This window comes from Protopterus annectens, chromosome 4.part0 (genome assembly GCF_019279795.1).
Source record: "Protopterus annectens isolate FY-2018-M chromosome 4.part0, PAN1.0, whole genome shotgun sequence".
Lineage (NCBI taxonomy): Eukaryota > Metazoa > Chordata > Ceratodontiformes > Protopteridae > Protopterus > Protopterus annectens.
This window is the reverse complement of record NC_056733.1, coordinates 1590273302-1590296457: the sequence shown is the minus strand read 5'-3', so window position 1 is coordinate 1590296457 and position 23156 is coordinate 1590273302. Positions and strand designations below refer to the sequence as shown.

The 23156-nt window shown below is 44.1% G+C and overlaps 1 protein-coding gene across 1 annotated transcript in view; it reads left to right on the top strand.

Annotated features, from left to right (window-relative positions):
• The window catches only part of FAF2 (Fas associated factor family member 2), a 2444504-nt gene that overhangs the window by 183014 nt on the left and 2238334 nt on the right, over positions 1 to 23156 (top strand). Inside the window, exon 2 of the mRNA XM_044069362.1 lies at positions 1501 to 1569. Within this exon, the coding sequence (XP_043925297.1) occupies positions 1501 to 1569 (69 nt within the window). The remainder of the gene's footprint in view (positions 1 to 1500; positions 1570 to 23156) is intronic.

The following is a 23156-nucleotide window of genomic DNA, read 5'->3' as shown; positions in this document are numbered from 1 at the left end:
TTTCACTGCTCTGATTCCTGTTATCTTAGAGTTCCTGGTAAGCATTTTTCAACAGGGTGCCAGTTCCTCTATGGTTAAAGTTCAGCTGGCGTCGATTTCAAATTTCCACATGAGAGAATTCAGCTTCTCTAGCCTCTTCTAAACTCTGCAAAGCCTTTCTCAAGGTTAATTTTCTCCTTAGGCCACTGATCAAGGACCTTACACCCCCTTTAGGGCATTACTCTGGTACTCCAAGCCTTGGTTTCTTCCCCCTTTGGACCTGCTGCTTCAGTGGATCTACAGCCTCTTAGAAGATAGCCTTCCTAATTGCTATTACTTCAGCTAAGAGTGTCGGAGCTTCAGGCCTTATCGATCCTTACATGATCTTTCATAGGATATCTTTGCGCACTAACCCTTCCTTTCTGCCGAAAATAGCCTCTGATTCAAACATTAGTCAGGTTATCAACTTAGTCTTTCCAAACTTTCACAATAAGGGAGAATAAATTGCACCTGGTGGATGTTCATAGACAGTTATGTTTTTACTCACACAGGACAAAGGCCTTTTACAAGTCTGATCAACTTTTTGTTTCCTACTCTAAGCCCTTTCTAGGGAAACCTCTAAGGTTACTATTGCTAGTTTGATTTCAGTCTATTCTTTTGACGTGTTCAACTAAAGGATTGTCCCTGCCAGGTCAAGTTAAGGCGCATTCTACTAGGTGTTTGGCTACTTCAGCTGCCTTTTGGTCCAGAGATTCCTTGGATGACATTTTCTCTGCATCTACATGGGCATCTTCGCATATGTTTGCCTCCCATTACAAGTTGGACCTTCTTTCCAGAAGTTGGGCATCCTTGGCTCTGCTGTGTTGTGGAATATCCTTCCTTGAGGGGCTCCCATGTGTTTGATAGCTGGAGACTCTGTGCCACAGGTTGAAAAGCAAATTAAGACGACAACTTCATATAAATAAGTTATGTACTTACCGTAACGTTCCATCTGAGGTTGTTACTCTAAATTTGTCTTCAACCGTCCCTCCCTCCTTCCCCCTGCCTTGTATGGTTTGTGTGGTGGTCTGGTTGGAAAAGACATGGCCCTTCTCTTAGCATAAATGGTCATTCCTTGTTCTACTTTCTGGGTTGTTCCAAGGGATAAAACATTGTCAGGTTGGATTGCTAGGGTGAGCAGCAAACCCTATCGGAAGGAAGTAAGGAGGTAGGGGGCATTATGGGTTGGGGAGTGGCTTGGAGCTCGGATCTGATAATGGAGAAATGCGGCTGAGTCGGAGGCCTCCTGGATTCTTGTCCCTACAGGTTAAAGACAAATGAAGAGCAACAACTCAGATGGAATGTTATGGTGAGTACATAACTTTTTTCCTGTCCTCTTTGAGTATTTCTTGCCATTTTTCCATTCCAGTGCATCATTGCATGCGCAGTTTATGAAGTGAGTGGACTAAATATAAAAGTCAGAAATAGCTTTGTCATTGCTCAGGTGTTTTTATTAGACTTATTACTTTTTTTTCTGTACAGGATCTCACTGGGATTGAGTCAATGGACCAGTGTCGGCGAACTCTAGAGCAACATAACTGGAACATTGAGGTACAGAACTTGATCCTGATTGAATGTATGTTTGTAGAACTGTTTGTATTTTGTCTTAAGTAATTAAAAAAAAAGCTTTGCAGTAAATGCTATATACAGTACTATACAAACCCTGTGTTTTGATTCACGCCGGATTCATGCTACACTAGAGTATGTTGCATTCAGAGTAGCAGTTTAACTAATAGTATTTTAATCCATAGCAGATCAGTTTTTTTTTTTTTTTTGGTAGTATATTTAATCGCATAGGAATATATGCATTCCAGTTAAGTGTGACAGTTAACCGTGACAGAATGTAAACAGCCTGAATTTGATATGCGAAAGCCACTTGACAAAAGAAAACATGGAAATTGCATCATTCGTTAGCTTATATGTGAGACAGAGGCGTGTCTTTGACCAGTACTGGAGTGACAGAATATGTAGGTTGAGTTTTGACTGCATACAGATGGAAATGTGCCATTTCCAATTTCAGTGCTTCATAGAAGTGTTTTCTTAAAATACAAGATGAAGCATAGTGTGTACTTTGGAACTACTAGTGGTAGTAACCGGTTCTAATTAGGGTTTGTCATGCTAAATTTATTTCATGATTTATCTTGGAATTACTACATATTTGTTTTGTCATTGGGGGGGAGGGGGTTAAAGCTGTATGTCATTCTGTGTAAGTTGCACCCATACTCTTAGTATACTCGTAAGATGGGTTGCTAACTGGCTCACAAACCAGACACACACTATCAAAGTGGGTGACTCCTACATCAGCCAGCGACCTGTTACTAGCGGGGTGCCACAGGGGTCAGTGCTGGGCCCCCTGCTGTTTGCTATATACTTCTCAAAAGTTTAGTTCAAAACTAAGAGGTTGTGACTGACCAGGTTTGCAGACTGTAAATTGGGTGCAATTATTGAATCCCCAAATGAAGCACCTGCAGCAATTGGGGGGACCTCAGAGTTTTCGAACAAAAAAGATCAAAGGACTTCAGAACAGTCAGTACACTGACTGAAGTCCCTGTCACTTTACTCTGTATCTTGTAGACTTCTTTGCGGAGACTTCTGCCCGACTTACAGAAGAATCTCAGACCCAAACCTAATGAATTTGCTACATATCCATAAATAAATCTGGACTTGGGCCACCCGTTCCAGGGACCTAAATATGGCCTGCGACTTAAATAGGACATGCTGGAGGGACAGATTTATCTCCCAATGACTACTGCATTTTTGGATCAGGCTACCTATTCATGTGAAACAGAGCATCTCTATGACACTATTCAAAATGAACCTGGACGAGTGGATGGGGTACTGTAAATACTTACGGAGAATAGTGCTACTACCCACCTGGACCTGGGCAGTCATTACTACATGCAATTTTGGGTATTAACTAGCATTTCTGTGGTATTACATTGAAATGAAATGGCAAGGCTTGAAATTACCTCTGTCGATAGCCTAGTAATCTCGTATGATCCTGTAATTATCAGAATTTCCTAACTTTGTAAGGAGATTATCTCTTTTTCTGTGACTTTTTCAGCAAATTACAGTTTGCATAACCCAAGTCTGCAAAAAAAAAAAAGTCAAACTTCTCCAAAATGCATCACACTTCATTTGTACAGTATGGGCCAAGAAAGTGAACAAGCAGCTGTAGTCTTGACTTAAATGTATGGCATATACTCTCTACTGCTAGCAAATGTAATAAATGGTGGTGTGGTAAATTCTTGATTTTGATGCTTGAAGTGTAGGCTCTTGACAAATAAAAGAAGCTGGCAAGTTATTTACTTGGTTCCACAACAGAACTCTTCCATCAGCCAGCCAACCAGCCGTGGCAGTGTTCCTATAGACTGGAGGAAAGTAATGGTGGTACCACTCCATGTGTTAGGGGCTGGAACTGACCTGGTTTGCCTCTACCTGAGCAACCTATATCACCCAGCAGAGAAACTAGCTTGGAGACAGCAAGAGAATCCAGCATGAGGTGTCAAGGCAGGTACCTGGTTGTTGTTGCTAATGACATCCCCTATCTGCAGCTGTGGCAGATATGCATGTGAACATAAGTGCAGAACAACAGAGGGGGAAATTGGTAAAAAGGAAATTCTTTATTCTTGTGTTTTCTTCTTTCTCCATTATTACTTTCTTCTGTGTTGCACCTATTCTCACTAATATACAAACCAACCTCCTGATCAAACTAGAATCAACCTACAATAAAATAGCCAAATTTGCAGCAAATCTTCCCTACCGCTCCCATCACTGCACTGCCCTACAAGCTTTTCAGTGGCCAGAAGCGCATAACCAACTCCTACTCCCACAACTCCACCTCAACTCACTCCATTCTTGCAAATCCGTCTCACTGCCCTGCCCTCTCTACTGTAATCTCTGCATACTCCCCCAAATGTAGTATCCGCAGCTCAGACCGACATCTCCTGTCAGTATATAAACCCATAAACTTTATGGGAAATTTCTTTATAGTCATTCACTTGCTAACACCTGGAATAAACTTCCACTGACCTTAGAGCCAACACAAGTAGTTTGTTTTAAAAAAAAAAAAAAAAAAAAAAAAAAAGGCCAACATCATTCATGCTCAAAACATGGTCTTGCCCCTGTCTCACACCAACCTGACTTATTTATTTCAGCCCTTTTCTCTCTTCCTTCACTATCTCTAATTATTGCATTTTGAGTCTTGCATCTTTCTTACGCCAACTAGTTGTATTTTAGCTAATTGTCAACAGCACCCACATCTGTATATTTTAATCTGTATAATGTTCTATCTGTAAGACTGTGTTCAGTATTAATGTAAATGTATATTTTGTTATTGCTTCTAATGACTTGCACACCTCTCTGTTGTATTATATCATGATGGGTGTTTTGCTGGTTTTATGTCGGAGCTTTTCTTCTTGGGCATCTGCTGAAAAAGGTCTTCTTGCCCAGCCAGACTAACTCGGTTAACAAATGTCAAATAAATAAAAATAAACAGTTCTAAGGGAATAAATTGTGTGAAGTGGCAAAAAAAATACAATAGATCTGCCCAATTAGTGTTCCGCAGCAGGAAGTGTGCTATAAGAGTCAGGATTATATGATGGTCTTAGTGTTTCACTGTTGCAGTCATTACATTTGGGTTATCTGCCTGCAGGTAGCCCTCAGCCCGCCTGAATATCAAAGACTTGGGTCCTGTGTCGGTTGCTGTCTCTTCTTCCATGACGTCAGATAGTCAGGGGTATAAAGCATGCAGCGATGCCATTACATCAGTCTTTCTTGCCACGTGGTGCCCGAAGCAGAAGCAGTTTGCAAGTGCCGGTCGGCCGACTCTAAATTTTCATTTTCGAGTTTCAGAACCCAAGTCTTAAAGCTAAGTACCCTGTTTGGGATCCTTTTTCTTGCTCTAAATCGATGTCAGTAAAAGTTAACAATTGTATTACCTGTGGAAAGTAAGTACCTCATATGAATTTTCATTCATGCTGCATTCCTTGCTTAGGCCCAGACAACGACATCCCTCGCTGTCAGTTTTGTGCCATATTCAATCCTGGAACTATTCATCGTCTGTCCATTTTTGCAGCAAACTATTTCAGTACTCTGTTTAATTATCCAGAAATGGCTTCAGTAAGCCATCCGACCACCGACATTCCAAAAAAAAGTAAAGATAAAGACGAAGACAGACCGCATAGGACCAAAGCTGCTGATGCTTCCGTTAAGCTAGTAGCCTGTTTGCAGGTACTCAGTGAGGTGCTTTCGCTTCAGCTTCGCAGGCCTCTACTGAGACCCATTTGGAGTCCGGTATGCTGCGAGATGCTTCTTCGACTATGGAACTTGCAGATGTCTCTACTTTGGATGGGTCCGGAGCCGCTGTGCAGGCACCGGCTTCTGAGGGTGTATTCAGGCCTATGGACTTAAATTTCAACCCAACACCATCTTCTTCTTCAAGGCCTAAAACTCGACCCACGCCTAGAAAACCGATGTCCAAACCACATGGTCAGGCCCATATGCCTAAAAAACAAGAATGGCTGAAGACCTTATTACTTTAATTAGGGGAAGCCAGCCTTCTCTTTCTAAGAGACCTAGAATTGATTTTCCTTTTGATTCTTCTGATCAGGATTTTGAAATGTCTGATGATGTCCTTCAAGAATGCAACTGCAGTCATAACATGTGGGTTGTCCTGCCTCAGGCAGCCCTCGGTCGGCAGATTCCAAAGTCTGGGTCCGACGTCGGCTGATGTCGCATTTCTCTCCGATGTCAGAGCGGCTGGAGTACATAAGCATCAGCCGACGCCATTTTCTTCAGTCTTTCTTGCCGCGCGGTGCCCGAAGCAGAAGCAGTTTGCAAGTGCCGGTCGGTCAGCTGTTGTATTCTACGATACCGAAGTCATCAAAAAAGCTAAGAACCCCGTTGGGGACCTTTTCTTGCCTCAACCGATGTCAGAAATTACTGAAAAAGTTAACAATTGTCTTTCTTGTGGTAAACAAATACCTCATAAGGATTTCCACTCTTATTGTCTCCCTTGCCTGGGCCCAGACCACGACGTCTCTGCCTGTGTAGCCTGTGCTCGCTTCAACAAGCGCACTCTCAGGCGCCGGGTGGAGTTCACTGAAGATTTTTTCGGCGATAATTTTGCTTACACCATGACGTTGGATCTTCCGACATCGCAAACGCCCAAAAAGCAAAAAGACCGGGACCGATATCCTCGGCCCGCGTCTACCACCGACTCCACACCAAAACTTAGCGCGAGTGCTCCGGTTCCCTCTGAGACGGTCTCTCCACTGCTCCGAACCGAAGACACCGCATTACCGACGACTCCGATTCCAGACATTACTCCGACGCCAGTTATAGATTTTCCTCCGGATACCGAAACCGAGGAAATGCCTGAGACCATTGCTGTAGACAAGGTCACTCCTGCACGTGGAGCTGCCAGGCCCCCTATGGCCATGTCTATTAAGGCCTACACTAGGGCTAAGGCAGCCAGCAAAACAAAGCATATAACTCCTAAATCCTTACCTCAGCCAACTCCAGAGACACAAATTATGTCCATGGCTGCTGATTTGATTTCCATGATTAGGGGTTCACAGGCCCATCCTGAGAGAGGATCCCAGCCTCCTCCTGATAAAAGGCCCCGGGTTGAACCCTCTGACCCTACTCCTCCTGATGAAGATTCTGAGGACTCTGTACACTCTGATAGCCAGGAAGAGCTCTTTCAAACCTATGAGGACTCGGATGCAGAAGATTCCATCCCCTCGGCCTCCCCTCCTGAGGATATTTCTTTTGGGGAAGTTCTGCACACCATGAGGGAACATTTCTAGCGGCAAGGTCAAGAATATTCTGATTCTAGGAAGCGCCTTAGGACTTTCCTTAAGAAGCCTCAGCACAGGCCCTTAGATATTCCTCCTGTACTTGATGTTCTGGTTGATTTGTACTCTGACTCTAGTGCTACCCCTGATTCTCTTCCTCTTGCTCCAGCCAAGCCAGACAGGTATTACAAGGTCCCTGAAACTCATTCCCATTTATTCAGGGCCCACACCGCTGATTTGGAAACTATTTCACAGGGGCCTAAAGGAGTTTCAGCCTCCACCTCAAAAAATCCTTTGCCCTCCAACAGGGAAGCTAGGTCATTAGAGAGATGGGGCAAAAAGGTTTACACATCCACTACCTTATCTATGATAGCTTTAAATTGCCTTTTCCATATGTTACAATATCAGGATTATCTGTTAGAAGACTTACAAAAAACATTAGCCACTCCTGATCCCTTAGACAGGAAGGCTTTGCAGGAAGCTGTACATAACACTCGGCAAGTAAGCAATCACTTCCTGCAGTGTGGATATGATGCACTGGAAGCTTCATGTAGGGCAGCTATGACAGGGGCAGTCATTCGTAGACATGCTTGGTTAAAAGATCAACCTCTACCAGATCATGTAAAAGCAAAACTTCTGGATGCACCTTTGGAAAAGAACAAGCTTTTTGGTACGAATGCTAAGGATGTGTTAAAGACCATCGAAGAAAAAGCAAAATCAGTTCAGACTATGAAGGATTTCCTCCAGGTTCAACCCCCCAAATTCAGTAGGAATTGGCCTTCAAAAAACTGGTGCTTTCCTAATCCAGAAAAGTTTCAAAGGGGTAAGAACAGACGTGGCCGAGGAAGAGGCCAATACAGAGGCCCTTACAGGGGACGACAATGGCAGCCAGGAAACCAAAGAAGTGATGCAGGGGTTTCACCTGCCCCACAACCACAATCTCAATGACTTTCCTCTACTACCGCCCACCAGGGAACAACTAGAAGCTCCCTTGGGCTGAAAATTATCTCTGTTTGCAGAAAATTGGCAAAGACTGACAAAGGACAAATGGATTTTGGACATTATAAACCGAGGGTACAGGTTTCATTTTCATACCCTACCAAGAAAACAAGGCATGCCAAACCTGCCACAAAATCAGACGGCAGAGGCTATCAAGCAAATCACTCTGCTGACTCGGATGAAAGCAATACAAAGAGTTCCACAACAAGAACAAGGCCAGGGGTTTAACACAAGACTGTTCCTTGTTCCAAGAAAAGAATCTCAATGGAGACCAATACTGGACTTGTCCGCATTAAACACCTTTCTCATGGTACCAAAGTTCAAAATGCTGACTCTACAGCAACTCCTTCCCATGCTGGGCAAGGGGTCGTGGCTGATTACTCTGGACCTCAAGGAGGCATACCTGCATGTCCCTATCAGACACAGCTGCAGAAGATACCTCAGATTTCTTGCAGGGCCAGAGCATTATCAATTCTCAGCATTGCCATTTGGCTTATCTACTGCGCCCAGAGTATTTACAAAATGCCTGTCTTCAGTAATTGCTCATTGCAGGCTCCAGGGAATATAAATTTACCCTTACCTGGACGACTGCCTCATACAAGCGGACGACAAATTGATGTTGACAAAAAACCTGGATTATGTCATACGATTACTTCAAGCTCTGGGATACACAGTCAACTTCCAAAAGTCAAGACTGCAGCCATCCCAGCAAATAATCTTCTTAGGAGCCAAACTAGACACAGCCTCTCAGATGGCTTTCCTGACAGAAGACAAGCAAGAGAAGTTAACTCATTACTTCAAAGGTTTAGCAAAACTCACCCAGATGACTGCAAGGAGATGCCTACAGGCCCTGGGTTACATGGCATCCTGCATTCTCCTGGTTCCATTAGCAAGACTACACATGAGGAAGCTTCAATGGTACCTAAAAAGTATTTGGTCTCAACACAGCAACAACTTGGAGACAATCATCCCACTCATTCCATGCCTACAAAAGGAATTCCTATGGTGGGCCTCGGTGAGCCAGGCAAACACAGGGATGTCATTCAAAAAACCACAGATAACACAGACCATGACTACAGACGCCTCAGACCTTGGATGGGGGGCGCACATGGAAGGCAGGTGTATACAAGGACAATGGTCTCCAAAGGAAACACATCTGCATATAAACCAAAAGGAAATGCTGGCAGTAATGCATGCCATCGAGGCCTTTCAACACCAACTCCAGCAAGGCCATTTAATGATACGGACCGACATCACCACTGTGATGTGGTACATAAACAAGCAAGGGAGCACCCACTCTTACCCCCTTTGCAGACTGACAATGCAGCTTTGGGAGAAATCACTGAGCCTAAACATTCAGTTACAATCCCAGTTTGTTCCAGGAAGAGACAATGTGTTGGCGGACAGCCTAAGCAGGAATTTCACAAATCCACACGAGTGGAGGTTACATCCGAAGGCCTTCAGACAACTCACTTCGACATGGGGCAAGCCAGAAGTGGACCTATTTGCCTCTCACCTAAACCATTTTCTACCAAAATTCTGCACAAGGACATACCATCCAAAAGCTTGGAAAACAGATGCCCTCTCATTCAACTGGAACTCCCTAGCAATCTATGCATTCCCACCTCTGCCACTGATTACCTCAGTACTACTAAAGATCAAAGCAGAGAAACCCAAGGGAATCATAATAGCTCCGGACTGGCCAAGACAACACTGGTACCCACTACTACGGAGCATGTCACACCAGGAGGTGGGCCCTTCCCCAAGTTGCCTCTACTTTTGACAACACAATTTCGAAACACTGCATCCCAATCTTCAGACACTGCAGCTAACAGCCTGGGAGATCCCATAAATAACTTCAGCTTATCTCTCTCCAAGGAAGTTCAGCAGATACTAACAGAGGCTCGAAGACCATCCACCAGAAAGGTTTACTTAGCAAAGTGGAAAAGATTCAGTATTTGGAATACCAGCAAGGGACATGATGCATCATTGTTGAACATCCCACTCATCTTGGAATATTTGGCAGGTATGTTAAAGAACGGCCTCTCATATTCTTCCATAAAGATACATGCATCTGCTATTTCAGCTAGATACAACACTGATCCTCCTGTTTTTTCTCACCCCTTACTAAGGCAATTCCTCAGGGGAATCAGGAACATTAAGCATCCAAGAAAGGCTCCAGTGCCAGCCTGGGATCTCAATTTTGTCTTAGAAAAACTGACTCTACCTCCATTTGAGCCAGCAGCTTCAGTTGACTTGCAATTTCTCTCATGGAAGACAGCTTTCCTGTTGGCAATTACCTCAGCAAGAAGGGTTTCGGAGCTACAGGCCCTAATGGCAATACCGCCCTTTATTATTCACAGAGACAGGGTCTCACTAAGGACCAACCCTACTTTTATGCCAAAGGTGGTATCTAGGGTTTCTTTAAATCAAGCCATTCATCTGCCTGCTTTCTTCCCCAAACCTGAGAACAAGGGGGAAAGACTGTTGCATACCTTGGACATTCACAGGCAACTTCGATACTACCTGGACAGAACCAAGGCCAGTAGGAAGTCTGAACAACTTTTTGTAGCTTACGCCCCTGCAGTCCAAGGAAAAGCAATTTCAAAACAGACTATTTCTAAATGGATTGGACATTGCATCAGATTCTGTTATTCCTTTCATGGAAAGACTGTTCCAGCCAATGTTAGACCACATTCCACCAGAGCTACAGCCACCTCTACAGCATTCTTAAGAGGGGTGCCTACCAAGGACAATTCTAGAAGCTGCTACATGGAGTTCCGTGCATACATTCTCCAAACACTACAATCTCCCTCTATACTCCAGATCCAGAGCAGGCTTTGCTTCAGCAGTCCTGCAGGGTTTGATTGCCACACCATCTTTTTCCTAGAGCATTCCTCCTCCCCCAGCTAAGCTATGGTATTCTACCCACATGTTATGACTGCAGTTGCATTCTTGAACGACATAGTACAGTTTTGTACCTACCATAAATGTAGATGTCCGATAGACATGCAAATGCAGTCGGATTTTCCCTCCCTCCATACCCCTCTATGCCTAGGGTCCACTCCTATCCCTCTTACTTCTTAGCTGGGGATATCTGTTATGGTGTATTTGTTTTATTGCTCATGTATTTGTTTGGAATCCTGTTTTTGTCTTCCAATTTGATTACAGCCTTCCTTGGAGGGCACCTGGCATCTGGGGCAAGAAACACTGAAGAAAATGACGTCGGCTGATGCTTATGTACTCCAGCCGCTCTGACGTCTGAGAGAAATGCGACATCAGCCGATGTCGGACCCAGACTTTGGAATCCGGCCGACCGAGGGCTGCCTGAGGCAGGACAACCCACATGTTATGACTGCAGTTGCATGTCTATCGGACATCTACATTTATGGTGGGTACAAAACTGTACTTCGTGTTTTACTGTTGCAGTCATTACATTTGGGGTAATCTGCTGGCAGGTTGCCCTCATTCGGCCTGAATAACAGTTTTGGGTCTTGCGTCTGTTGCGGTCTCCTCTTCCATGACGTCAAGTTGTCAGGGGTATAAAACATGCAGCCAATGCCATTTTATTTGGCCTTTCTTGCCGTGTGGTGTCCGAAGCAGAAGCAGTTCGCAAGTGCCAGTCGGCAGACTCCTGGAATTTTCGTATTAGAGTTTCAGAACCAAAGTCTTCAACTAAAGCTAAGTACCCCGTTGGGGAAACTTTTTCTTGCTCCTTATCGATGTCAGTAAAAGGTAATAATTGCATTACTTGTGGGAAGCAAATACCTCATAAGGATTTTCATTTGTACTGTATTCCTTGCCTAGGCCCTGCTCACAATGTGCCTTTGTCTGTTTTGTGCTAGATTTAACCAACGCACTATTAAGCGTAGATATATCTTTGCTTCAAGAATTAACTATCCTGAAATGTCGTCTGTTAGCAATCAGACTACTGGAGTTCACAAGAAACGCAAGGAAAAAGACAGTCTAGGTCCAAAACCGACAAAGCTTCTCCTAAGCCAGTCGCCGATACTCAGTGAGGCGCTTTCGCAGCTTCTGATACCAGCTACTTTCGAGTCGCAGGCCTCTACCGAGACCCATTCGGAGTCCGGTACTCCATGAGATTCTCAGAGTGTATTGATCCTGCAGATGTCTCTCCCTTGGATGGGTCTGGAGATGCTGAGCAGGCACTGGCTTCTGAGGGCGTTTTCAGGGCTCAACATTTTTATATTAAACCGATGCCAGCAACAAAAACAAGGTCAAAAACAACTTCTATGTCTAAAAACAGACGCATGAGCCACGTGCTCTGGTCCCTATGCCTAAAAAACAGATGGCTGAGGATTTAATTACCTTGATCAGGGGTTCCCAACCCCCCCCCCCAACCCCCCCCCCCCCTGCTAAGAGGCCTAGGCAAGGCACTGATTATGAATCTTCAGATCAGGTTTCTATTTCTTCTGATTCCTCTTCTGATCAGGAATTTTCTGTTCCACCCTATGAGTACTCTGATGCAGAGGAATCCATCCCATCTGCATCTCCTCCTGAGGATTACTCTTTTGGAGAGACTTTGCTTACTTTAAGGGAACATTTTTACTGGGAGAGGCAGGACTTCTCTGAATCAAAAAAGAGGCTTAGGGATTTCCTCCTTCCTCAACATAGGCCTTTGGCAATACCTCATGTATTAGACATTGTTGATGTGTTCTAGGAATCTAGCATGGCTCCTGATTCCCTGCCTCCAGCTCCTAGTAAGCCAGACAGATATTACAGGGTTCTGACTCCCACACATTTATTTTCAAAAATCCTGCTGCTGATCCTGAGACTGTTTCTCAGGGTCCCAAGGGTGTTAATGCTTCTACAGACAAAAATCCTACCCCTTCTGATAGATTCCAAAGTGCTGGATAGATGGGGTAAGAAGGATGTTCTTCATCTCACATTGCTGCAGTCCTTACACTTGGGTAGTCCGCTGTCCTCGGTCGGCCCGAATATCAAAGTATAAGACTGACGTCGGTCAAGGCGCATTTGACTGACATCAGGACGTCAGGGTACAAATGCGCATGACCGACGTCATATCCTCAGTCTTTTTTGCCGCATGGTCCGATGCAGAAGCAGTATTGCAAGTGCCGGTTGGCGTTCTGAAATTTTTCGATTCCGGAGTTTCAGACAGAGTCAAAGTTGGCTAAGTACCCCGTTGGGGAATATTTTGGTTTTTTCTTGCCTCAGTGGTTTAACGGATGTCAGAAAAAGTGAATAACTGTATTTCTTGTGGGAAACAGATACCGCATAGAGATTATCATACTTTGTGTATTCCTTGTTTAGGGCCTGAGCACGACGTTGTTGGGTGTCGCTCTTGTGCTAGATTCAATAAGCGCACTATAAAGAGGAGATTAGATTGTGCCAGGTTAGTCTTCGGGAAGCGGTGCAATTATAAAATGCCGTCGGATGCTCCGACGCCGCTTCTTCAAGAAGCGCAAGGACAAAGCAGTTAAGCCTAGGTTAGAAGAACCGTCCGCATCGGATGCCGGTTCTTTAGAGGTGTCGGTGGAGCCGGTGGTTCCCGGAGGTTTCTTTGGGATCCCAGGGAGAGACTTTGCTATTGCAGGATGTGGCCTCTCAGGAGGCAGGTCAGGGTGATGGGGCTTCTCAGGTTACTATACTCCCCTCCCTGCCTAGGGTGGTTAGGCCCTCTCCTTCTGTTTCCAAGGCTTCTCCCAGAGGCAGGCCAGGTTTAGCTTCAGTTGGTGTCACCCCTAGTTCTTCAGGAACTGTGCCCAAGAAGCATATGCTTAAAATGGCAGAAGATTTGATTACTTTGATTAGGGGTTCTTTGCCCCCTCCTGATAAGAGACCTAGGGTGGAGCCTGAGCTAGGGAGTTTTGAGCAGGCTTCGGATGTTTGAGTCTTCGGCTGAAGACTTGCAGGAGTACTCTCCTTATTCTGATTCTGATGTGGATGATTCTACTCCTTCTGCTTCTCCTCCTGAGGATTTTTCTTTTTCAGAAACTCTTCATTCCATGAGGGAGCATTTTAAGTGGGAAGGTCAGGACTTCTCTGATTACAGGAAAAGGCTTAGGAATTTTTGTTTTACCCCAGCATAGGCCTTTGGCTATACCTCCTGTTTTGGATGTAGTGGAAGATGTTTTACAGAGGCTTCTCTTAATCCTGATTCTTTGCCTCCTGCTCCTGTTAAACCGGATAGGTATTACAGGGTGCCTGAAGCTCATAAGTATCTTTTTAAGAGTCCTAGGGCGGACCCAGAAACTGTTAGCCAGGGGCCTAAAGGTGTTAAGGCTTCTGTTGTCAAGAATCCGGTTCCTGCAGATAGAGGCCAGGGCCTTGGATAGATGGGGAAAGAAAGTTTATACTTCTTCCAGTCTAGCTATGAGGGCTTTGAATTGCCAGTTTCACATGTTGAAATACCAAAACTATCTCCTTTCACAATTGAAGTCTAAGGTTGATGCTCTGGAAGGTATTGATTGTAAAGAGTTACAAGATTTAGTTCATGTTTCTGAACAGGTGGGTAAGCATTCTTTGCAATGTGGTTTTGATGCTGTACAGGCCTCGTCTAGGGTGGCTGCCACTGGGTCAGTTCTTCGCAGGCACGCCTGGCTGAGGGATCAAAATTTATCTGACCATGTTAAAACAAGGATTTTAGATGCTCCTTTACAATCTGATGTGTTGTTTGGTTCTCCTGTTGAGGCAGTTTTAAAGAAAATGGAAGACAAGGCTAAGTCTATGCAGACTGTTAAAGATTTTGCAGGTTCAGCCTCCAAAGTTTAGTAGAAATTGGCCTACTAAGGGGTGGACGTATCCTTCTTATGATTCCCAGTCTAGGGGTAGATCTAGACGTGGTAGGGGCAGAGCTCAGGGCTCTTTCAGGCCTAGAACAGGGAGTTCTCCTGCACAGTCTTCAGGTGAGGGCAGGGGTCAGTCCTTTCGTAAACAGACCCAATGACCTGCCTTTTCAGCTGCCAGAGCCTTCTCGTCTGGCAGCACCTTTGGGAGGAAGGTTGGCACTTTTCAAAGAAAATTGGAGTTTAATTACCCAAGACAGATGGGTATTGGATATCATACACCACGGTTACAGGTTTTATTTCCATACCTTGCCTCCTTTCAGAGGCATGCCAGACGTTCCTCCTCAACAAAGAATAGAGGCTCACAAGCAAATTTCTCTGTTACTCCAACTAGGGGCCATACAGCCGGTTCCTATGCCAGAAGTGAGCCTAGGATTTTATTCTCGCCTGTTTCTAGTACCAAAGAAGGGGAACACGTGGAGACCAATTTTGGATTTATCTGTCCTCAACACTTATCTGAACATTCCCAAGTTCAAAATGTTGACGTTACAACAGCTTTTACCTCTGCTGGGCAAAGATCATTGGATGGTAACTTTGGATCTCAAGGAGGCTTACCTTCATGTTCCTATCAGACTAAGTTGCAGGAAGTATCTGCGTTTTCGAGCTGGGACTTCTCACTATCAGTTCTCTGCATTGCCCTTTGGCTTATCTACTGCGCCCAGAGTGTTCACGAAAGTTCTGGCTCCAGTGATAGCTTTCTTCAGGCTAAAAGGAATACAGATCTGTCCTTATTTGGACGATTGCCTGATTCTGGCTCAAGGAAGGGAAGAGCTTCTTCATCATTTGGAATATGTGATAGCAGTGCTAAAATGCCTGGGGTATTCTGTGAACGAAATAAAGTCCAGTCTAGTACCCTCTCAGGAAATGTGCTTTCTGGGTGTAAGACTGAATACAGCATCCCAGATGGCCTTTTGACCCCGGACAAACAAAGAATCTTTCCCTTTACTTCCATCAACTATCTCATCAGTCCGGGCTGACTGCAAGGACAGTCCTTCAAGCCTTAGGGTTCATGGCATCTTGTATTCTGGTGCTTCCCAATGCCAAACTGCATATGAGGAAGCTGCAATGGTATCTCAAAAATGTATGGACACAGCACTGCCAGGATCTGGACACTGTCATTCAAATAATACCTTGCATTCAAAAGGAATTTTTGTGGTGGGCTCAGGAATGTCACCTAAGCAAGGGACTCTCTGTGACCCGGCCAGAGGCGAGTCAGATTTTAACGACAGATGCCTCAAAGCTTGGGGAGCTCATCTAAATGGAAAGTGGATACAAGACAAGTGGCCTGCCAGACTACAACATCTACATATCAACCTGAAGGAGATGTTAGCAGTCCAGTTTGCATTAATAGCTTTCAAGGATTTACTTCTTCCAGGGCAGGTGTTGATTCTAACAGACAACACAACTGTCATGTGGTACATCAACAAGCAAGGGGGAACACATTCTTATCCTCTATGCAGGCAAGCAATGATTTTGTGGGAGACTGCTCTCAGTTTACAGCTCAATCTTCAGGCAAGGTTTCTGCCGGGAGCACAGAACTCCTTAAAAGATGTGTTGAGCAGAAGAATTATGGATCCCCACGAGTGGAAATTGGATCCTCATGTATTTCAGAAATTGACAGTGTCATGGGGAACTCCAGACATAGATCTGTTCGCTTCTCCACTAAACCATCAGCTGCCAAAGTTTTGCACGAAAAGGTTTCATCCCACAGCTTGGAAAGTGGATGCTCGCTCTTTCAATTGGAGCAATCTTCATGTGTATGCCTTTCCACCTCTGCCTCTCCTCCCAAAGGTACTTCTAAAGGTCAGACAGGACAAGCCAAGGATGATTTTAATAGCTCCAGATTGGCCTCGACAGCACTGGTACCCATTACTGAGAAGTCTGGTACGGAAGCCTCCATGGCCTTTGCCTTCGATTCCACACCTGTTGTCCCAGGAGGACAGTCATTTGCTCAATGTCAAACTTCACTCTCTTCACCTAACAGCCTGGCATATTCTGTTTTGAACCATAGAGGGTTTCAACTTCCACAACAAGTTTTGAATGTGATTTTGGAAGCTAGAAGGCCTAGTACAAGGAAAGTGTACGCAGATAAATGGAAGAGATTTTTATTTTGGAGTGCAGCAAAGGATTTTGATGTTTCTGAGCCTAATTTAAGTGTGGCTCTTCAATATTTTACTGAGTTACTGGACAAAGGTTTGTCCTTCTCTTCTATTAAGGTTCATGCTGCAGCAATTTCAGCTCACTATGACTGTGACCCACCATTGTTTTCTCATCCTTTGTTCAAGCAATTTCTTAGAGGGCAAAGAATATAAGACCCCAATGAGCTCCTACTCCTGCTTGGGATCTCAATTTTGTGTTGGAGAAACTCACTCTACAATCTTTTGAGCCTGCTGCTACTACTGAGTTGAAATATTTATCATGGAAGACTGCCTTTTTGTTGGCCATTACCTCTGCAAGAAGGGTTTCTGAATTACAGGCCCTTATGGCGGTTGAGCCTTTCTTAATTTTCCATAAGGATAGGGTATCTTTACGTACTAATCCTTCCTTTATGCCTAAAGTGGTTTCTAGTGTGGCTTTAAACCAAACTATTCATTTGCCTACTTTTTATGCAAATCCCCAAAATAAAGGGGAAAAGATTTTGCACACTTAAGATGTACACAGGCAGTTGCGATATTATTTGGACAGAACTAAAGGGTTCAGGCAGTCTCAGCAGTTATTTGTTTCTTTTGCTTTGAGTTCTCAGGGCAAGCCTGTGTCAAAACAAACTATTTCTAAGTGGATTGGGTTTTGCGTTGCTTTCTGTTATTCCCATCATGGCAAGGAGATTCCAGCTGGGATTAGGCCTCATTCCACTAGGGCTACTGCCACTTCGACAGCTTTTTTGAGGGGGTGGCAACCAAGGATATTCTGGAGGCAGCTACTTGGAGTTCAGTGCATACTTTCTCTAGGCATTATCACCTACCACTTTACTCTAAATCCAGGGCTGGTTTTGCCACTGCTGTTTTGCAGGGCATTTTGGCAGCTCCTGCTTCCTTATAGTTTGGCCATCCTCCCTTACCTCTGCTTTGGGATTCTACCCAAGTGTAAGGACTGCAGCAATGTGAGATGAAGAACATAGTACAGTTTTGTACCTACCATAAATGTAGATGTTCGAAGATCCACATTGCTGCAGTCCAATTTACCCTCCCTCCTTCCCCTCTGTAGTTAGAGGTGGTTGTGTGGGTTGGGTTGTAAATATTGTGTATATTGTGTATATTGTACATATAATTAGTGCAAGGGTGGTTGGTTGTTTGTTTGCTGTCTTTTGGTTTTGACCTTTATTTTTAGGGTCTTCTGACATCTGGGGCAAGAAAAGACTGAGGATATGACGTCGGTCATGTGCATTTGTACCCTGACGTCCTGATGTCAGTCAAATGCGCCTTGACCGACGTCAGCCTTATACTTTGATATTCGGGCCGACCGAGGACAGCGGACTACCCAAGTGTAAGGACTGCAGCAATGTGGATCTTCGAGCATCTACATTTATGGTAGGTACAAAACTGTACTTTTTATACATCTGCATCCTTGGCAATCAGGGCTTTAAACTGCCAGTTTCATATGCTTGAATATCAACAGCATGTTATGGGCTTACTGAAACAGAAAATGATGTTGATTTCTGATTTTGTGGAAAATAGAGTTACAGGAATTATTGCATTCAGCAGAACAGGTTGGAAAGCATACTTTGCAATGTGGTTTTGATTCCGTGAAGGCCTCTTGCAGGGCCGCTGTTACTGGGTCTGTGATTAGAAGGCATGCCTGGCTCAAGGAGCAAAATCTGCCTGATCATGCTAAAGCTAAATTGTTGGATTCCCCTTTGCAGCATGATACTCTGGTAATAAGGCAGAAGAGGTTTTGAAGAAAATGGAAGACAAAGCTAAATCTATGCAAACTGTAAAAGATTTCTTGCAAGTGCAGCCACCCAGGTTCAGGAGGCACTGGCCTACTAAAAATTGGTCCTTTCCTGTGTCAAACAGAGCCACTCAGGGCAAACCCAGGCACTCAAAAGGCTCCAGATATCGATCACAGGGTTCTTACAGGTCGAAGCAGTGGGGTGCCTCCACCTCCAAATCTGGAGGGAACAAAGCACTACCTTGCAGTAAGCAGTCTCAATGACTTTCCCTCTACCATCTCCAAGCACTTATCTTTTGGCAGCTCCCTTGGGGGGAAAACTAGCACTTCATGCTCAGAATTGGCAGTTAATTACCCAGGATAAGTGGGTATTAAACATAGTATCCCAGGAGTACATATTTCATTTCCATACTTTGCCAATTCCAAATGGATGGCCGGATCTGCCACAAAATCAATGGGCAGAGGCCCAGAAACAAGTCCATGTCCCTCATGGATATGGGGGCTATTCAACCAGTTCCAGAAAAGAAAAAGGACAAGGTTTTTATTAAAGACTTTTCCTGGTACCCAGAAAAGACCATTCATGGTGTCCAATACTGGACTTATCGATTCTGAACACATTCCTGGACATTCCAAAATTCAAAATGCTGACTTTACAACAGCTACTGCCTATGCTTGGGAAGAATGCTTGGTTATGTTACTCTAGACTTGAGACATACCTGCATATCCCAATAAGGGAATCAGGCAGAAGATACCTCAGCTTCAAAGCAGGTTTTTTTGCATTACCAATTCTCTGCACTGCCCTTTGGCTTATCTACTGCGCCCTGGGTTTTCACAAAGTGACTGACACCTGTAATTGCATTCTGCAGACAAACATTCAAATTTATCCTTAACTGGATGACTGTCTCATTCAAGCAGAGGACAAGGACACTCTTCTTCAACATCTGGCATTTGTAAAAAGGCTTCTAGCATGCCTATGGTATACCATAAATGAAAAATCACAACTGGTATCCTCTCAAATAATTACATTCCTGGGTGCAAGCTTGAATATAACTGCCCCAGATGGCTTACATCACGCCAGACAAAGGCAACTGACCACATACTTCAAACAAATGGCAACAAAAACCCAGTTATCTGCAAGACAAATTCTGCAGGCCTTGGGGTTCATGGCATCCTGCATTCTACTAATTCCATATGCGAGACTGCATATGAGGAAACTTCAATGGTACCTAAAAAGTTTGTGTAGTCAACATTCACAGTCTGGAAACAATGATTCTTCTCATTCCCTGCCTACAAAAGGAGTTTCTTTGGTGGGCAGAGATGTCACCAAAACAAGGGACTGTCATTCAGTCTACCCCCTGCCACCCAAACCTTAACTGCAGACTCATCAGACTCTGCTTGGGGGGCGCACTTGGAGGGGAGCTGCATTCAGGGCAAATGGAGCCCAATCCAAATGCATCTGCATACCAACCAGAAAGAGATGCTAGCTGTTCATAATGCCCTGACAGCCTTCAAGGACTTAGTTCACCCAGGACAACTACTGATGGACTGACAACACCACAGTTATGTGGTACATAAACAAGCAGAGGGGTACACATTCCTACCCCCTTTTGCAGACTAGCCATGGCCTTGTGGAACACAACCTTGACTTAGGAAATACATCTTCAAGCTCAATTCCTGCCAGGAAAACAAAATACTCTGGCAGACGACCTAAGCAGAAATCTTATGGACCCGCACAAATGGAAACTGGATCCACAAATCTTCAGCATGTTAACACAAAAATGGGGGAACCCAGACATAGATCTATTTGCTTCTCCCCACAATTATTAGTTGGACAAATTCTGCAGAAGAACTCAACACAAAAAAGCATGGAAAGTTGGATGCCCTCTCCTTCAGCTGGAAAAACCTATCAGTCTATGCCTTTCCCCCACTGCCTCTACTCTGCAAGGTCTTACTAAAAGTCAGACAGGAAAAAACAAAAATGATCCTAGTTGCTCTGGACTGGCCTCGCCTCGCCAGCACTGGTACCCACTTCTAAGGAATATGTTTCAACTTCCTCCATGGTACTTGCCTCAAATACCACATCTACTGTCTCAGCAGAACAATCAAATTCTGCACACACTGCTCCAAACTCTGATTCTTGCAGCATGGCTGATCAATTAATTATTCAAACAACACCTCTCAGTAAATCTGTGATGGATGTCATTTTGGAAGCCAGAAGGCCTAGTACTAGAAAATCTTATGCTGATAAATGGAAGAGGTTCTGTGCTTGGAACCAAGCACAAGGAACAGACACAGCAAAGCCCAGTATCCCTCAGATTGTACAATATTTGACTGAGATGCTTGACAAGGGCCTATCTTTCTCTTCAATAAAAATCCATGCCTCTGCCATCTCAGCTCATTACAACACAGAGCCTCCCCTCTTTTCTCATCCTCTACTTAAACAGGGCCAAAAATTTAAGGCCTCCCAGAAGATCACCAACTCCTGCATGGGACCTCAATTTTGTGCTGGAAAAACTCACCCTGTCTCTTACTGAACCAGCAGCTACTGTGGATAATAAAACATCTCTCTTGGAAAACAGCTTTTCTCTTGGCAGTCACTTCAGCAAGAAGGGTTTCAGAACTACAGGCTTCCGTGGCAGTGGAGCCTTTTATTGCATTTTACCTGGACATGGTGTCCCTCAGGAGCAATCCTTTTTTTTTATTCCTAAGGTGGTATCCAGTGTGGCTCAACCAGACATTTCACCTGCCAACATTATATTCAAATCTGCAGAACAAGGGGGAGCGGATTCTGCATTCATTGGATGTTCACAGACAACTAAGATTCTACTTAAACAGGACCAAATCTCTAAGAAAGTCTGAGCAACTACTGGTAGCATTTGCTGTAGGGTCAGAGGGGAAGGCTATATCAAAGCAGCCTATTTCTAAGTGGATAAGCCACTGCATTCGTTTCTGCTACTTGCACCATGGTAAACCTGTGCTCAAGGGGATCAGATCACATTCGACCAGGGTTGCCTCTACTTAAGCAGCTTTTCTTAGAGGGGTTCCAACCAAAGACATTCTAGAAGCTGCTACTTGGAGCTCTGTTCATGCCTTCACAAAGCTTTATCATTTGCCTCACTTCTCCAAATCCAAGGCAGGCTTTGCCACTGCAGTTCTGCAGGGCCTTATAGCCGCTCCTAATGCTGTTTAGTTCCATCCTCCCATCCATAGCTTTGGGATTCTACCCAAATGTAATGACTGCAACAGTGAAACACGAAGAACATAGTACAGTTGTGTACACTTATAAATGTAGATGTTAGAGTATATTCACTGTTGCAGTCCGGGTTACCCACCCGCCATTCCCCTTTCTATACCTTTTCTTTCCTTCACTGTACACTAAAGCCTTTGTGGTGTATTTGCTTTTAGATGAAGGTAAAGTTTGTTGCTAAACGTGCATTATATATATTTTTGTTTATTTTTATTTTTATATATATATATATATATATATATATATATATATATATATATATATATATATATATATATATTTTGCTCCCCGTTTGGGGGGGCACCTGACATCTGGGGCAAGAATAACTGAATGAAATGGCGTTGGCTGCATGTTTTATACCCCCTGACAACCTGACGTCATAGAAGAGGAGGCGGCAACCGATGCAGGACCCAAGACTTTGTTATTCAGACCGACTGAGGGCAACCTGCCAGCAAATTACCCAAATGTAATGATTTCAACAGTGAATACACTCTAACATCTACATTTATGGTAAGTGTTCACAACTGTACTGTTCTGCTTTAGTTGGGGAGGTAATAATTTTTTGGCTCATCTGCTACCCCCATTCTTGAGTAGTATAATGAAAAAGGGACATTGATTCAGGGAGTCTGTAAGATTTTTCATGTACCCTAATACAGATCTTATGGGCTTTCCTCTTTCACAAAATTCTAAATAAGCAAAACAAGACATATTCTGCCAAACAGGCTGCTAAAAAGAGGTGGCCAGCGAGAAATAAGAAACTGATAGACCAACAGTGCAGAATGATTGTGCCAGGACCCCCCCCCCCCCACCAGTATCTTTACAAACCTGTACTACAACCCGGTCCTCAACATCCCATTGTCTGACTCTTGGGTGTTGTAATTGGTGCAGGAGGGCTACAGATGGTATTGGATACAAAAATCTAAATTCAGGGGATTTTCTCCTCATCCTTGGAACCAAACAGAATGTTTTCCTTGTGTCCTTCAGTCTTTACACAGCCAGAAAGTCATAAAACTAGTGGCTGCAAGTCAGAAGGGCAGAAATTTTCATTCCAGAATGTTTCTAGCACCAAAAGAAAGAGGTCTCTTGGAAATTAGTACTAGATGTTTCCATTCTAAACCTGTATGTGAAAGTACGAACATTGAAAATGTTGACTTTGCCAGAACTTGTAACCCCTCATTCCTCCCATATGTAACATGGCAACAGTAGACTAGCAAAATGCTTAACACATTCTCCTAGCCAAAAGCTTTAGGAAATATCTAAGGTTTTCTATTTCTTGGTTACATTATATGTTCTTGGCATTAACATTTGGATTAACTAAAGTTTCAGGGCTGATCTTAAAATGCCTAGCTCTAGTCCTACCTTGTTGCATACTAAATG